General features: G+C 40.5%; 1 protein-coding gene across 2 annotated transcripts in view; it reads right to left on the bottom strand.

The window, feature by feature from the left end:
- Strn (striatin) overlaps positions 1–17,588 on the bottom strand; it is an 84,914-nt gene that overhangs the window by 47,725 nt on the left and 19,601 nt on the right. For both annotated transcript variants that reach the window (XM_028873333.2, XM_028873341.2), the window contains exon 2: positions 4,003–4,106. In XM_028873333.2, the coding sequence (XP_028729166.1) occupies positions 4,003–4,106 (104 nt within the window). The remainder of the gene's footprint in view (positions 1–4,002; positions 4,107–17,588) is intronic.

The following is a 17,588-nucleotide window of genomic DNA, read 5'->3' as shown; positions in this document are numbered from 1 at the left end:
CCCATGGCCCCAACCAGCTTCTCTCCTAAGATGTGCCTCAGCAGCATTCCCGTCACCCGTGCTCTTTATCTTCTTCCACTGCCTCCCTCCCGAGACAGAAACCTGGGCGTCGTTCTTGACTCTCCTTTCTCTGTATCTTGGGATACCATCTCCACATTTTTATCTCTCTGCATTTTAGATTCTTTGTATTTAAAATGTTTTATGGCGGACACTGCTATATTCCAGCAGGTGCTGCTTATCATTTCTCATTTATTATAATGTTCCTGCCCTGATAAGAAGATCTTCCAGCAGAGTCCCCAGGGAGATATTTCAAAAATGTATTTCATGCTTAAAGACTTCCCCTAGCTGCACAATCCCAGACTGGATCCTAGACTGGAGGCAGGGGCTGACCCACTCTGAAGAGCTCTATCAGGACATCTGCACAGGGAAGAGAATTATACCAACATTAAGTTTCACTAACAATAATATATGGTAGTTAGATAACAGAAGGTTCTTGCTCTAAGAAAACACAGAGGAAAAAACACCAAAAAAGAAACATACATTAAACTAGTTAGGGGAGAGTAAGCAAATAATTTAGGGGAAAAACAATCGGCTCATAGACTGAGCATAATTAAGAAAAGATAAATGTATAGTTGGTGAATTTGAGTAAAGAGTATAAAGAGGGCACTGGAGAGATGGCTCAGTGGTTTAGAGCACTGACTGCTCTTCCAGAGGACCTGAGTTCAATTCCCAGCAACCACATGGTGGCTCACAACCATCTGTAATGAGATCTGGTGCCCTCTTCCAGCCTGCAGTCATACATGCTCTATACATAATAAATCTTAAAAAAAAAAAAAAAGAGTATAAAGAATTCTTGCAGTTCTCCAATTAGTTCAAGATCATTTGATATAAACATTTTGAAAGTTTCCCATGTTTCCTACCACATTTGAGGTAAACATTTGAACTCCTTAAGTAGACTCCACAGTCTGACTCTTGTGCACTTATCACCATTTCCGGTCATCAAGTAACAACTAATGTCCATGATACTCTTAACACTCTTCACACATAGGACTGCAAATTCCTGTGCGCATTGCTTGGTTCCAATGTGGTCTCTCATCTTCCTACACGTGACTCACTGGCGAGGCATCTTATCTGTCATAATGCTGCTCAAGCCACTTAGGGATGGTGGTATAGCTGCTTCCTTCTTTCTGATCCCACTATATATCACGTACATATTTCTACCTCAGCCCCTGGCACCTCAGTGTACTTTTGTGGTTTATAAGTCTAGATACCAGCCTTCATGTGCGCACACACGCGCGCGCGCACACACACACACACACACACACACATTTCTGGTTACTTTAGTATTTGTTTATTTCAATTCTGCTGCCTTACAGATAACAAAGTAATAAAGAGTACAGGCTTTAGATTCAGTCTGGAGAGAGCTGACCTATAACTCTACAACAATTACTTAGTTTTAAGTCTCTGGGTCTGGACACGGTGCTGGTTTGTCAACTTACACAAACTCCAGTTATCTGGGGAAGAGGAAGCCACAACTACGGTACTGTCTCCATCAGACTGGCCCGTGGAATATCTATCTGTAGGCATTTTCTTGATCAACGACTGGTGTAGGAGGGCCCAGCCTAGTGTGGGCATGCTACCCCTGGCAGGTGGTCCTGAGCTGTACAGGAAAGTAAATGGAGGGGCTGGAGAGATGGCTCAGCCTCTTCCAGAGGACCAGGATTCAATTCCAAGCAGCCACATGGAAGCTCAGAACTGTCTATAACTTAGTTCCAGGGGATCCAATGCCGTCTTCTGGCCTCTGCAGGTACCATGCACATATGTGGTGCATGAACATACATGCACACAAAAGACACCACACACACAAAAACAAAAAGTACATTTTTTAAAATGAAGGAAAAACAAACAAAACAACCACAAAAACCAAGCAAATGGAGCAAGTCAGGAAGCAGAGCTCCTCCACGGTCTCTGCTTTAGTTCCTGCCTCCAGGGTCTTGCCTTGAGCTCTTGCCCAGACTTCCTTCTGTGATGGCCTGTGACCTGGGAGTTCTAAGATGAACTAAAGCCTTCCCGCACCAAGATGGCTTTGGTAGGTTTTTATCAGAAACCTACCAGAAAGTACAATGGCTAGGACACTGCACCTACTCAACATAGTACATCAATTTCTGTTCTCACCCCCCTCACCTCTGGGAAAGCCTACAGAGAGGACAGCTGGAGATCTCAAGTATTTGCAAATGACACACTTTTAAAAATGTTTTTCTTTCTATCTCCCTGATGTCACTTTCAATCAGCTTCTTAAGGCATAGAAAAATCCATTTATTTTTTCGTCAACTGGAGAAACCTCTTGTGTATCAATTTCTCAACATTTAAAAATATTTTGTTAATGTTATTTCATGGTGGTTTTACACACAGTCCATTTGCCAACTTCAAAAAAAAAAAAAGAAAGAAAGAAAGAAAGAAAAACAAGTGACTATCAAAAATAAGGCAAAAAAAAAAAATCCCTAAAACAGAGAATTCTAATAGCAGGTTATCAAATGTGCAGGTTACTGGCAACAATGAACTTCAGACTGCTGATAAAAAATCCAAAGACTGGCCATTAAAGAAACTTAATCCACATGATAATTTCCCCAAACTCTCACACGTGACCTATTTCCCTTTACTTATGACCAAATGTAACACTAGCAAAGTCGCAAGGCAAGCTCTCCTTCTGCAGAGACAAGAGTAAAATATTTTTTAAAAAGTCTATGAAAAGGTATTTTCAATCAGAGCAATTTTTTCTTAAAAAACTGTATCATGCTGAATATTACATCATAAAAAAGGGAGAAGCATTATAGAAATTTCGTTTATGATTAAAATGTAATTTTACTCTAGGAATAAAAAAAAAGAAGTAAAAGGAAAGGAAAGAACATGAAGGCTCTTAGGTATGGTGGAGGAGAGAGTTTATAAAAGAGAGTGGATAAAAAGGAGAGCGTAGGTAGAGGCAGGGACACCTGGAAGAGTTGAGAATGGATATGACCAGGCTAAGCTGGGCCACAGTGGGGTGTGTGGCCAGGAGGCCAAAGGTACAAAAAAAGGGTGGGTAACCAAAATGTCTGTATTGTACAGGGAAGAGCCCCTGGGCTGGAGAGTTCAGGGTAGAGTATGTCAGCCATATCCTGTAACAGGTAGGGACTGAGGGATGTTGGGAGAACCTGGCGGCCAGGTCCGCTTTGATATGTTAAAATAGGCACCTCAGCCATTTGGTGGGTTTGAAACTTAACACTATGAGTAACGGTTGAGTGTTGGGCATATAGCTCAACACTCACAACATGCACATGACCCTGGGTTTAATCTCTAGTACCATGGAAAGAAAAACAAACAAAACGATATAAAAGAAAGCAACAGAAGAGCTGGTCATGACCCATAATCCGAGTACTTGAGAGTTAAGAGGCAGAAGGATGAAGTGTTCAAGGCCAGCATCTTCTACCTAGTGAGTCTGAGGCTAGTTTGTATGAGACCCTATCTCAAAACAAACAAACTTAAATAACTAAATAAATAAAGAGCAGAGGATGGAGTGGAGAGAGAAATGGATGACAGCCTAAGTCTAGGAAGAACATAAGCTTCATAAGCATACAATATAAGAAGTAGATTGTGGCCGGGAGGCGGTGGTGCATGCCTTTAATCCCAGCCAGGCGGCTCTCTGTGAGTTCAAGGCCAACCTGGTCTACAAAGCAAGTTCCAGGAGGAGCACCAAAACTACACAGAGAAACCCTATCTCAAAAAAACAAACAAACAAAAAGAAGTAGACTGTGAATAAATGTGGCTAAACCATTTAAAACCATGTAAGTCACCTTATTAAAGTTATTGTTATTCACAATGAGATTAACATATTGCAATCCTACACTGACAAAATGTTTATTCCCTACTCGTGGATTCAAGGGTACATGGCATCAAGATATGACTGTAGTTTAGAAATGGTGGAGTAATGAAGATGGTTAGGACAGAGGGGTTTTACTGAATTACCGTTCCTGCTTCAGAGCATATTCCAACATTTTGATCCTCCTCACAAGATCTTTCTTCAAATTTTCTTGACCTTTCCTCTCCCCCTGAAGGAAGGCAATCTGGGCCTGGAAGGGAGAGAAAGTCAAAACTCAGTTCAGAACAGATGCCTTTAAGGAAGAAGTTTTAGAGCAGCAGGCAATCAATACAATTCCTCTTCAAAGCTGGCACAGTGCAAACTAGCTGACGGGGGAAGTCCTAATTTGAAAAACTATCCGCCGGAGACCTATGCACAGTATATTCCAGATGAGAGATGCTGCCTCATGTGGTCCCTGGTTTTCCTAAGGACCTTATAAAACAACAACAGGGTACAAAGCAGACGCGCAGTTTGCCCAAGGTATAAAAGTATAAAGTACCTTGAAAGAGGTTCGTTTTTATAAAAAATGAAGGCAGGAAAGTAAAATGACCAGAATTCTTATAAATTTTTCCAAACGAAGAGTTTTGTTTTCAAGATCAACAGAGTTAAATATTCCAGCATGGGAGGGAGGGAGGACCCCTTATGCCCCTCACTGAGGAGATAACAGCAGCTAATGGATGGTGAGGAAGATGGTCACTTTTGGGGGGGGGCAGGCACGGGAAGGTTACCCAGGCTTCAGCGGATGACCCCATACACATGGGCCTGTGGGCAGCACTAAGTGGACTCTGTAGGTAGGACATGAACTTGTGAGGAAGACAGAAGATATGATGGAGACGAGTAGGGGGTGGGAGACGATATGACCAAGACACATTATATACATGTATGAAATTTTAAATTTCATGATATATCTAAATTTTATATGACAGTCCTTAACTTAATCCTGGACTTATCCTACAAACAACAAATAGCTCTATTTCCTCATCTCCTTTAAGGAAAGGTGATATGTGAGAGAAAAGAGAGACGGGGAACGAGACAATCAGATGTCAGATCCTCAGCACACTGCTGCTGCTCTCCAGAGTGACAAACTCCGGCATCTCACCATGAGACAAACAGCAGGTAGTGTCAACTGCAGTAGGACAGGGACAGACACTGAGGACCGAAACCACATCTCTGCTTAAAGAACTGCAAGCGTTGGAATATGCGCTTGTCCAAGCATTGGTGTCTCCATAAAGGCAAGAAGGAGCTCATTTAAGGTGCGTCATAGATGACCGCCAACTTCCTATGGGTACATGCTCCTCTCACCCATTTCTACCACACCAACCCAGAGACAGACAGCAACGTTATTATATATGAGCACTGCTTTCCATTCAAAAAAGAACTTCACATTTAAGGATGACTTTAAAACACTCCTAAAGAATTCTGAGGACTGTCCAACTGTGGCTTAATGAATAAACCAATAAACTCAGTTCTATTTCATTTAAATGAGACTCAGTTCTCCTTATTTAGTTCACAGTGAACATACAATCCAATTTGCTACTCTTCTCATAACCTTTGAATTATAAATAGTACTATGATGTGTTTATTTTCATTTCAAAAAGTTCAAAAAGCCCCTCAAGCTGATAAAATGAAAGCTCATCATAAGAATATGTCAGTCCAACTCATTTGGCCAAGCAACCCATTGTTTTGACAGAAATGTGTACACTTAAAAAGTGTTAGTAAAAACAATAAAGCTAATCAATGTAACCAAGCAAAGTAACAATAACATAAATTGCCAACTTTATCTTCTATATTCTTCGACTATTTCTGACTTTCTGACATGTCACTGATCCTGGATGATTCTACAGTTCAACCTATAACATCAAGTCTACACTGTGACTGAGTCTCCAGCCCACTGGCAACTTGCCTGTCTTCCTACGACGCTTGCTTCCCTATTCTACCAAACACACACACACACACACACACACACACACACACACACACACACACACACACTGTTGGGCAGTCATGGAAAGCACGCCTGAAGGAGTCCCAGGGCCATGGCCCTCCTCAAGCTCAGACACTCATAAGACACTCTTATAAAGGACAGAGGAGACACCAAGGAAATTCAATGTTAGAGTCTTGCCACATCAGTCTTCTTGTGATCTTCAAAAGAGTTAATTGGTAAAAGTCCCAGAAAAACTGTTCCAGGCTGAAGAACTGAAGAGGCCAGAAACCAAATTCAATGCATGATTCTGCCCTGGAATGGATCATGCAGAATAGTGAGAGGTGAATCAAGAATGGTGGCTGAGGATTGGAAAGTCCCAATAGATCAGGGCTAACTTTCTGATGCTGATGCTCTGTGTTACACAGGACCGTCTCTGTTTGTAGAAATAAACACTGAGGAATTCGGTCAGAGCCAATGAACTATCAGACTAACTGGCAAGTAGCCCTTATAGTTCAGGAAAAAACAAATTCTTTGTGTGGTCCTCTCAATTTTTCTTACAGCTTAAGATTTTCCTTGTTGGCTTTTAAAAATGATACATAATAACAACTTTGAAAATCAAAGGTTCCCCCTCGACCATAAAGCCAACAACATAGACAACAGAGAAACCCAGGAGTACTGAAACTAAGTTAGAAGCACAACAAAATATTCATTTCAACATAATCATCTAAAAATGTGCTGGAGGAGCTGACAAAAGTAGTTTAATTAAGGAAGAAATAAGTATAAAAACAGAAAGAAGAAGTGCAAATAATAGGGGTGAATACCACAAAACTCCAAGAAAACAGACATTCAAAATATTTGTGGGTTTTTTGTTTTGTTTTGTTTTTAGCTATATTCTTCTAATGGGCACCAAAAAAAATGATAAGAACCAATAAAAAATTTTCATGTTCTTAAATAAATTCAGCATTACAAGATTTTATTTCTCCCTAACTTAATCTTTGAATGTTTTGCAAGTCACCAGCAAAGTAATGAAAATCTTAAAAAGCCAGACAATTCTAAAGTTCACAGAGATAAGAAAAAAAATTACTTAAAAGCTCTAAAATGCCTTAAACTTTTATGTTTACTTAATTGTAAGTGTATAAGTGTTTGCGTGCACGTATGTATATGCAGCATGTGCGTGCCTGGTGCTTGTGGAGGTCAAGAGGGCTGGAGTTACAGACAACTGTGAGCCATTGTGTGAGTGTGGGAATCAAACCCAGGTCCTCTCTGCAAGAAAATGAATGTTTTTAACTGCTGAGTCGTCTCCTTCCCAAAAGTTCCAAACATTTAAAACACATTCAGTTCTACAGTTCCTTTGAAAGTCACACCTATTGTACAGAACAATCTAAAACAACTGAGTTTTTCAAACTGAGAGGAGCTGTAGGGGTACAGCACAGTTCAATGACAGAGCACATGCTTAGCATGTCTGAAGTTCAATCTCCAGGGCTAAAGGAAACCACACTATTTCTTTCTCTCTTTGTATATATGCATGTATACGTGCATGTGTATGTGTGCAAGGGTGTACATGTGATGGTGTGCACATGTACATGTGTGTGAAGGCCAATGGATAACATTGGTTGTTGTTCCTAAGGTACATTCTGAGGCTATAAGACTAATCAATGTCACCTTTTTAAAACAGTAATTAAAATGTTGCTGAAAAAGTATTTTGGAAAATAAGATATTTCCTATAAAACATCAAAACAAATAAAACTAAGGATACTACAAATCACGAAATTTTTCTTTTTTTTCCTCTCTTTCTTTTTTTTGTTTTTGTTTTTGTTTGTTTTGTTTTTTGTTTTTCGAGACAGGGTTTCTCTGTGTAGCTTTGGCGCCTTTCCTGGATCTCACTCTGTAGCCCAGGCTGGCCTCAAACTCACAGAGATCCGTCTGGCTCTGCCTCCCAAGTGCTAGGATTAAAGTCATGAGCCACCACTGCCTGGCTATTTTTTCTTTTTTTTTTTTTTCTTTGGTTTTTCGAGACAGGGTTTCTCTGCGTAGTTTTGCGCCTTTCCTGGAGCTCACTTGGTAGCCCAGGCTGGCCTCGAACTCACAGAGATCTGCCTGGCTCTGCCTCCCCAGTGCTGGGATTAAAGTCATGAGCCACCATTGCCTGGCTATTTTTTTCTTAATACACATAGAATACTTACAAATCAGAACACCAAGAATTCAATAGAAAAGCCAAGAATGTTTAGACAGAAGGAAATTTAAAAGGCTTAAAAAAAGATGTTCAGGGCTGGAGAGATGGTTCAGAGGTTAAGAGCACTGACTGCTCTTCCAAAGGTCCTGAGTTCAATTCCCAGCAACCACATGGTGGCTCACTACCATCTGTAATGAGATCTGGCGCCCCTTCTGGCTTGCAGGCAGAACATTATATAAATAAATAAATAAAATTTTTTTAAAAAAGGATATTCAAACTTTTGTGGGTTTGTTTTTAGTTGTTTTTTTTTTCTTTTGGTTTTTGTTTGTTTTGTTTTGATTTTTTAAATTTTCTTTTGGGTGGGCACTGTAGGGGTGAGGGGAGGATTATGGAAGACCTGGGAGGTGAGTGGGATGTGAAATTCCCAAGGATTCAATAAAGAAATTATGTTAAATTAAAAAAAAAGAAAGAGAGAGGAAGGAAGGAAGGAAGGAAGGAAGGAAGGAAGGAAGGAAGGAAGGAAGGAAGGAAGGAAGGAAGGAAGGAGAGAAAAGAAAAGAAAAGAAAAATGTCAAAGTAACCAAAGCTGGGCACAGTGGCACACATCTGTCATCCCACCAAGCAGGAGGCTGAGAGTCAAAGTCTGAGACCAGCCTGAGGTACACAACAAGACCCTATCTCAAATAAGTAAACATCTATTAGTTAATTAATGTAAAATCCCATTTCTCTTCATTGTGACTTAGTCCCTAATCCACCAGCTAGCCTAGACTACACAACAAGTTCAGTATCAGCTGAGCAAACATCAAGATCTTGACTCAACCTAACAGTAACAACAACAGTAACAATAAACGACAGAAAACAGGTATTTATTTTTATGATGTGGTACGGCTCGGCTTCCCCTTGTAATGGGTAATATCTATTAGTCTGCAAACACATGTTCTTTAAACAAGGAACTTCAGAATGGTATCTTTCAAGTATACTGGCACATATGTAAGATGGCAGATCACAAGACAGGTGAGACTGTATGTGCGTGGCATTGACCATCAGGTTAAAAAGAGTTAGAGGCCTGGAGGAATCAGCGCCTCAGCTACGGTCTCTGAGAAGAGAGATGGTGCTGGGAGAGTCATGTCAACCCTGTCAATCTTCTTCTTCCAGGAAACAGACAGTCTTCACACACATGCTGCTGCATGCAGACGCTACTGTCTGCTGTAAAACTCACGGGCTAAAGCACAACTGCTATGTATCTCTGTTTTTTCAATATACATCACAGGTAAAGATTGCCGAGATTTCACACTTTTGTCTGAATTGGATAATTTCACTGGCAAGGGGCAGCGTGGGACACAGAAATAAGAAAGGGTGGAAGGAAGGGAGGGAGGGAGGATAGGAGGGAGGATGGAAGAAGGGAACACCTACAAAGAATACTCTGTGGCTGTCAGCACAGACAGTTCGAGGCATACGGGCAGAGACTCACAGACAAGACAGTCAAAGAAAAGGGGGGAGAAGCTGGCAGCTGTTGGCTTCTCTCAAACAAATAAAAGGTAAATTCATCATTACGCCTCTCTAGAATAATTCCCAAGTATTTAATAACTGTAAATGTTTCTCCAGATACCAGGGTGACTAAAGACAGAAGACCTTGAGTTTAAACTACCCTTGAATTCCCTCTTTACCTTTAGAAGGCTGTCCTCTAGGCATGTTAATACGGTATAAATGTGTTTTAATTAAAAGGTATTGCAGCCAAACAAACTCATCTACCAAATCCAGTTCCCAAGCCATCAATTTGTAGACTGTTTTGGATGTTATAGTCAGAATTCATTTTTTTAAAGAGAGGAATAAAAAGATGCACGGGAGATGAAGTGGTTTGCATCCTAGGGAACAGCATTCTCACAAATGAACTGAGGTAATAAAGAAGTAATGTCTGCATCATTGCTTAAAGAACTCAAGGCACACACCTCCTGGAGAGACGGTTCCTGCAATGAGAGATGACAAAATGCCACAGCTCAAGAGAAGCCTTGAAAGTACCCCATGTGCCTTGGCAGTCGAGTCCATCTGAAACAAGAGATGGAGACTCTCGAAGAACACATTTCCTGGCCTCCAGAGGTGACATACTCAGTTCTTTTGTATTTAGAGATAAACTTCTCCACTACCATTAGTTACACTCTGAGAACTTCTTTAGAAAGCCCAGTTTCACTAAGAATATCAATACTCTTAAAATCTCCTAACTACCCAGAATCAGGGAAATGAGTGAACTCGACAGCAATCATTCTTAAACATCTGTGAAAATTCGAGAAATTCAATCTGATCAAAGATAAGGTATAAAGCTATATTTTAAATATTAGAAATGCTTTAAAAACTCATAATTCAGCACATAATCATTTTCCATTCAAGTACATGTACATGTTAATGGTAGTTCTGGAAAAAATTAAATTATGTTCAAAAATAAAGTTAAAAATCCATGATGCATTAAGTTTTTTGTTTCTACGTATTATAATTGAGTAGAACTTTCATTTTCTCATCTACAGAAGCAAACAAAAAAGATAAAAACAATACCAAATAGACATGAGATTACCATTTCATGATTGGTTACTACAGCTGGCACAGTGGAGACCCTGGCAGCAAAAGTAGCTACCACAGTTAGTTTATCTTTCATTCTACTGGGCATGATAAATTTAATTCAATATTTATATGCATTTTGATTGGCTTTGGAAATTATAAATTTATAAACTTAAGTTCCATTTGCTTTGGGGATATCATCTTATAAGGACTCCAATTTGCAGTAAGGCTCGTTAAAGAAGGGAATGGCTCAGTTGCCTTTAGCCTACTGGCTATGGGTGGAATAGGACTTCTGTTGGTCTTTTCTGTGTCAAACACACAGATTGCAAGCCCAGCGCCACTTTGAGATCTTTGGCAGCAGTTAATCTGCAGCTCACACACGGTTGAGCCTGTATGATAATGAGTATTCAGAGACGGGTAATGGGGTGGGGGCGCTCACCAACCTAAGACAGAGCGCCTGTGTGGCCTGGAGCAACCTAAGTCAGAAGCTCATTTTTTAGTAAAAGGGGAGCCTGTAGGGCCCTGGCCCCATTTTGGGTAACTGTTGCCTTGCTTGCTGACCAGCAAGTTTATTTGTAAATTATTTTTAATTTTAGTTTGCCAAAAAGAATGTATACAGGTTGAACATCTTTATCTAAAAATCTGAAGTCCAAAATGTTCCAATATCTGAAATCTTGTGAGCATCAGAACACATCTTGGATTTCAGACTTTCAGATTAGGAATGTTCAGCCAGTAAAATTTATGTAAATCTTCCAAAATTGAAACATCTATGAATTTTTAAACACATCTGGCCCAAGCATTTCAGATATAGTTGAAAATGGAACACAAATCTTCTATTCCTAAGCAAGTTTATCTGTAGACATAGTAACTAACAAACAATTAAAACACTTAAAATGTACCCCACACTTTCCTGAGACTTTTGTTTGTTTGTTTGCTTTTTCAAGATAAGGTTTCTCTATGCAGCTTTGCGACTTTTCTGGATCTTGCTCTGTAGCCCAGGCTGGCCTCAAACTCACAGAGATCCACCTGCCTCTGCCTCCCGAGTGCTGGGAGTAAAGGTGTGTGCCACCACTGCCCGGCAAACCTTTCTTGAGACTTTTATTTAAAAACTATTTCACACTCTAAAATTTAAAGGGTTAGAATTCAAAATGAAGCCAGGCGGTGGTGGCGCACGCCTTTAATCCCAGCACTCGGGAGGCAGAGCCAGGCGGATCTCTGTGAGTTCGAGGCCAGCCTGGGCTACCAAGTGAGTCCCAGGAAAGGCGCAAAGCTACACAGAGAAACCCTGTCTCGAAAAAAAAAAAAAAAAAAAAAAAAAAAAAAAAAAAAAAAAAAAAAAAAAACAAAAAAAAAACAAACAAACAAGAATTCAAAATGAAGCCAGGCATAGTGGCAGACCTGAGGCTGCATTTGGAGCAGCTCTGACTTACCCTGTGACACAGTTAGAAACCAAATAAAGTAACTGGCCATTATGAAGCAAGAGGTGGATCTGTCCCAGAGCCCAAGCTCTTTTCTCCACAAAAGCATGGATTCTCAAACAGGCCACACAGATGAGTGCATAGTTTTCTGAATCTCTCCCAACTTCTTATAACTGCAATACCAGCAGTCTCCTGATTAAGAGATCAGACCTACCAACATATTCTAGTTCTAATGCATGTTTAGAAATACCTATTACCTACTGTTGTAAAGGAGAATATAGAAAAGAAAAACCAAAATGTTCCTGCTGGCATAGTAGCACATGCCTCTAACCTCAGCACTCGAAGGCTGAAGCAGGGGGGATCCTGAATTCAAGGCCAGCCTGGGCTACATAATCATGGAGTTCAAAGCCATTCTGGCTCACACATCAAGGCCTTGTCTCAAAAATAAAAAAAAAAAAAAAAAAAAAAAATAAAAAATAAAATAAAATAAAATAATATAAAATAAAATAAAATAAAAAAATTAAAAAAAACCCTATTCACAACACATGGAGTTAGGGTATAAGAGTAACACACATCCACATCTACACAAGAACTAAGACAAGAGAATCATGTAGTAAATGAAGACTCAAGTGACACAGACAGGCATTGCCATTCACTTAGTTAGCAATATGAACTGAGCCCTACGTGATCTCCAACAGTCCACTGGCACTGGGTAGTGCAGCGGAGCCGCCTGCAAGCCGCTCCTTCAGTAGATGAGGGAGGCGGGCACGGCGTCCAGGTGAGCCCGGGCTGTCCGGACAGGAGAAACCAATCTGCACACAACGTCCAGTGGAGGGAGCACATATTCATGCACAGAGGACTGGAGACAGAGGCTGACAGAAGCAGGAGTTACAAAAGTAAACACAAATAAAACACAGTGGGAGGCCTCTTCAACTCTGGAGACACTCAAAAGTGAATTTCTAATATGGTATTCATTCTACCATGAGAAACTAGGGAGCTTATAAAAACTTCCTCATGAAAGTATTCCTGGGCTATTTTTATGTATTTGTCACTTCTGTTCAATAGCACAAGGCAAATTTTTAGATGACAAATTGCCTCTGAAATGCTACCAGAGTGACATATTTTTTTCACAAAGCACACCTCATCCCCACACATGTAATTACAAAAAAAAAGCCTCAACTTCCCAAACTGTCATGTAAAACACGAAGTTAATTGCTCTCCTCACATCATCATCTCATGTCAGCATACAAATTACCAAACATCAGTAAGTTTCTGATGATCTCATGATGTCCTCGGGTTCCCTCAGCACATCCTCATCCCCAAACCTACAGAAGTTCCTGACAACTGCTTAGAGGCCTGCCAAGAAAGCTGGATTAAAAACTACGGTACACCTAAATCCCAACACCTGGTGGGTACAGGCAAGAGGCTCATCTGTGTTCTTACGAAGCTTTAAAACACAATTTAAGATAGAATTTTCCAGGTCAATATACCAAAATACTCTGGTCAAGACAGCAGGATTCAGGAAAAATTGGGGAAGGGAAAAAAGTCAGTAAAGAAGAAAAGAGAGAGCCAGATATGGTGGTGCATGCCTGTAATTCCAACATATGGAGGCTGAGTCGGGAGAATTACCATGAGTTCAAGCCCAGATGGGTTACACAATAGTATAAGGCCGATCAATACTTGATAGCAAGACCTGCTTTTAAAAAAAAAAAAAAAAAAAAAAAAAAAGTAGAAGGAAATTGCTAAATAGAAATTTCAATATTTATTTGAAAATTAATAAACATACATTCTGAAAAGAAACAGACCACATTAGTTAGAAAACATCCACTCCTGAAAGTTAGTTGGCAAGAGGAATAAAAGACATACTTGTAAAAATAATTTCATTACCAGTAAATGTTTGCACAAGGAAAATTCAGCCAAATAACAAAAGGGAAAGGAGGGAGGGGAGGGGAGGAGGGGGAATAAAACTAAGTCAATAATTAGCAAACAGGTTGCTATACAAATGAAGAGCATAAATGAGTTATTTTAACAAGCATACAAAGTATGTTGTGAACATTAACATCTTTTAAGAGATTAATTTTCTAAGTGCGGAGAGCTGGCTCAGTGGTTAAAAGCACTTGCTGTTCCTCCAGAGGCTCCAAAGTCATCTGTAACTCCAGCTCCAGGGCATCCGACGCCTCCGGCATGTGCAGACACCTGCACCCACCCGCACAAACCCACATGCAGATACACACAATTAAAAATGACAAAAATAAATCTTTAAAAAGATAAATTTTAAAAAGATTCCTATTTTTCTAAAGAAAAAACCCAACTTTGTTATCACTCAAAGGAACATATTACTGTAACAACTGTTAAAAGATTAAGGATATAGATAATAAAGGGCAACAAATGAGAAAAGCAGATTGTAAGCAACTTCCTCAAAAACATATAGGTGTAGCCAGATGGGCCTGGTCTGAACCCTAGCCTGTATCTGTTGTTTTCCATTTGCATAAATAACATCAGCCTCCGATCTGTTTTCCAGTGTTGTCAAATTCCAAAGTCTCAGGACGCCCAGGCTGGCCTCAAACTCACTCCGTAGCCAAGGATGCTCTCACAACTCCTGACCCTCCTGCCTCCGTGCTGGGATTACAAGCACGCAGCAGCACACCTGCCTCCACTAGTCCTGTGATAGCTCGCTCATCAGACTCAACAAACCCCTGCTGACCATCTGAATTCTTACCACACCTAGGTATTTTGCATGTGTGCATGCATGCAAGCACGTGTGTACTTCCGTTCAACCCGTGGAGGTTAAAAGACAACCTGGAGCAGTTGGGGCTCATCTAGGTTGGCATCCAGAGCCTCTACCTGCTGAGGCTTCTCCTCGGCCCTCTGCTGCGTCAGAGGGTGCTGCTGGAGGACCGAACTCAAACTGTAGTGTTCTTACACGAAACAATGAAAACCCTGCATTTTCCTAAACTAAAAGAAAAACCAACAACAACAACAACAAAAAAAATCACTTCCAGCTTTTCCACAGTGACTTTTCCAAAGCACCTGTCCGGCCCAGTTTCTACAGCCTCCAACTGCACCCAGCATGTCCTGAAAGCTTGTTCTGCTACTCAGGGGTGGCAAAATTATTTAACTTTACTAAACTTCAAATTTCAAAATTACTTTTTTTTTTTTCTTAAACAGGGTCTCACTACATAGCCTTGGCTGGCCTGGAACTGGCTATGTAGACCAGGCTGCCTCTGCCTCCCAAGTGCTGGGATTAAAGGCATTAGCCATCATGCCCAGCCCCAAAATACAATTCTTTAAAAAGCTTAAATTATCTAAAAATTGTTTGCCTGGATCTCGCTCTGTCGACCAGGCTGGCCTCGAACTCACAGAAATCCACCTGCCTCTGCCTCCCGAGTGCTGGGATTAAAGGCATGCACCATGGCCACCCAGCTAAATTCTTTATGTTTTTTAGGTCTGAGTGTTCTGTTTGCATGTATGCCTGCATGCCAGAAGAGGGCATCAGATCCCATTATAGATGGTTGTGAGCCACCATGTGGGTGCTAGGAATTGAACTCAGGACCTCAGGAAGAGCAGCCAGTGCTCTAACCGCTGAGCCATCCCTCCTTCTTGTTTGCCTTTTTATATGGGAGTTTATTTGAGACATAACAAAACATCTCAGAATATTTCACATCACTTCACTTAATAAATGCAGCAATAATACATGTTCTGTAAGCATAAAGCGGACAAATGACAGGAAGGCACGAGTTATGTAGATTAACCGTACTCATACAGAAACAGGCCGATAGCCTAGCAAGTCAATGCAAATCAGTTACTACGTAGTTCTATGCACAGAGATGCTTCACAGTCATCTGAAATATCACACCAGACAGTCTAAGTCTTCTGATGAAAATAAAAAGAAAAGCCCACAGGGCCCTAAAGAAGCCACCAAAGTTCTGAGAACTGACAGAAACTCTCAGCTAAGTAGCTGGATACAGAACCAAACAAGAAAATCGTAGGTGTTTTTGGTTGTACCAATAACGATCATATTGTGAAGGAAATAAAACAATCCCACTAACAACAGCCAGGAAAGAGGAGAGAGAAGAAACGTCAGGTGGACCCGTGCCTGTGCAGCACTCAACAGATCATGCTGCAAAGACAAATGTAAACCAATGAACTAGATCCCTTTCTCTCATCCTGCGTAAAAATCAATTCAAAATGGGTAAAAGCCCCGAATTGAAACCTGAAACTCTGATGCTGTTGGGGGCAATCACAGGGAAGCATTCAAGAAACAGGCAGAGGCATGACTCTGAAAAGGACTCCAACAACACAGAAGAGATAATAAGAGCTGACAAACGGAACTGCATGGAATTAAAAAGCTGCAAAACAAAGGAACCGAGAGTGAAACTCAAGAAATTTAAACTCTGAAAGCAATAAAAATCTGATTAATAAATGGACAAATGAATCAGACAGACACTTATCTAGAGATGTATAAATGGCCAATAAACAACAACAAAAAAACTGTTCAACACCCTCAGAGATTAGGAAAGCAAAACTCTACAGAGATTCCATCCCACCCCAGTCTGAATGGCCATCATTTAGAAAACAAAAATGTGCTAGAGGCAGGAGAGAAACGCTCATACACCTGCAGTAGGAACAGAAGTCATTGCAGCTACTATGGAAATCAAAGCCATACACAGATCTGGCTGTACCACACACAATCAGGATCGGCATACAATAAAATCCCTGCATATCGACATTGATTGCAACACTCCTATTATTAACAGTCAAATTACAGAATCAGCTTAGACATCAACAGATGAATGAATAAAGGTGTGTGTGTGTGTGCGTGTGCGTGTGCGTGTGGACAATGCCATTTGTGGGAATATGGTGAAAATGGAGAATATCATGTTAAATGAAGTAAGACAGGTAAGAAGGCAAACAGCGAATAGTTTCTCTTAGATGAGGAATCTAGATTTACATATCCCCATACACAAGAGATATATGGACAAGTGGTACTATATGGGAGGAGACAGCAGGAAGGGGGAATGCTATACAAAGGGAAGACAGATATGAACCAAGTACACGACATTCACATATGTCATAATGAAGCATCGTTTTGTACAATGAATAGACACTAAAAACTATGAAGGAAAAAGTGAAGAAGAGATCTTAAATTTATGCACAGAAATGAAAATATACCTAGCGGTGATCTCTTCATTTACTTTGAGAAGGGCAGTCTCGCTTTGTAGGACTGACTGGTCTTGAATTCATGACCCTCCTGCCTCAACCTCCAAAGTGCTGGGATTACAGGTGTGCACCACCACATCCAGCTAAGTTTCAATATTTTCCTACCTACACAAGGCTTACAAAGTTAATTTATGATAATGTACCTGCTTGGAGTCAAGACTGTGGAAAATGCACACAACGATTTGAATTGAGACGCTGCACAGTTTATATCTCTAGTTTTAGAAATTATGCCAAATGAAATACATAGAAGAAATACAGTGTGTGTGGCTGACTAATTAAAATAATGAAAAAAAAAAAAGAGACTGGGAAATCCTTGGTGCTCACTAGCCAGCCAGCCTAGCCTACTTGACAGGTTCAAGGCAAAGCCAGTGAGTAACCTGGGGGGTGGGGAGCATCTGAGGAAAATGA

This window comes from Peromyscus leucopus, chromosome 22 (genome assembly GCF_004664715.2).
Source record: "Peromyscus leucopus breed LL Stock chromosome 22, UCI_PerLeu_2.1, whole genome shotgun sequence".
NCBI lineage: Eukaryota > Metazoa > Chordata > Mammalia > Rodentia > Cricetidae > Peromyscus > Peromyscus leucopus.
The sequence above is the reverse complement of the archived record's forward strand: the minus strand, read 5'-3'. Positions and strand labels throughout refer to the sequence as shown.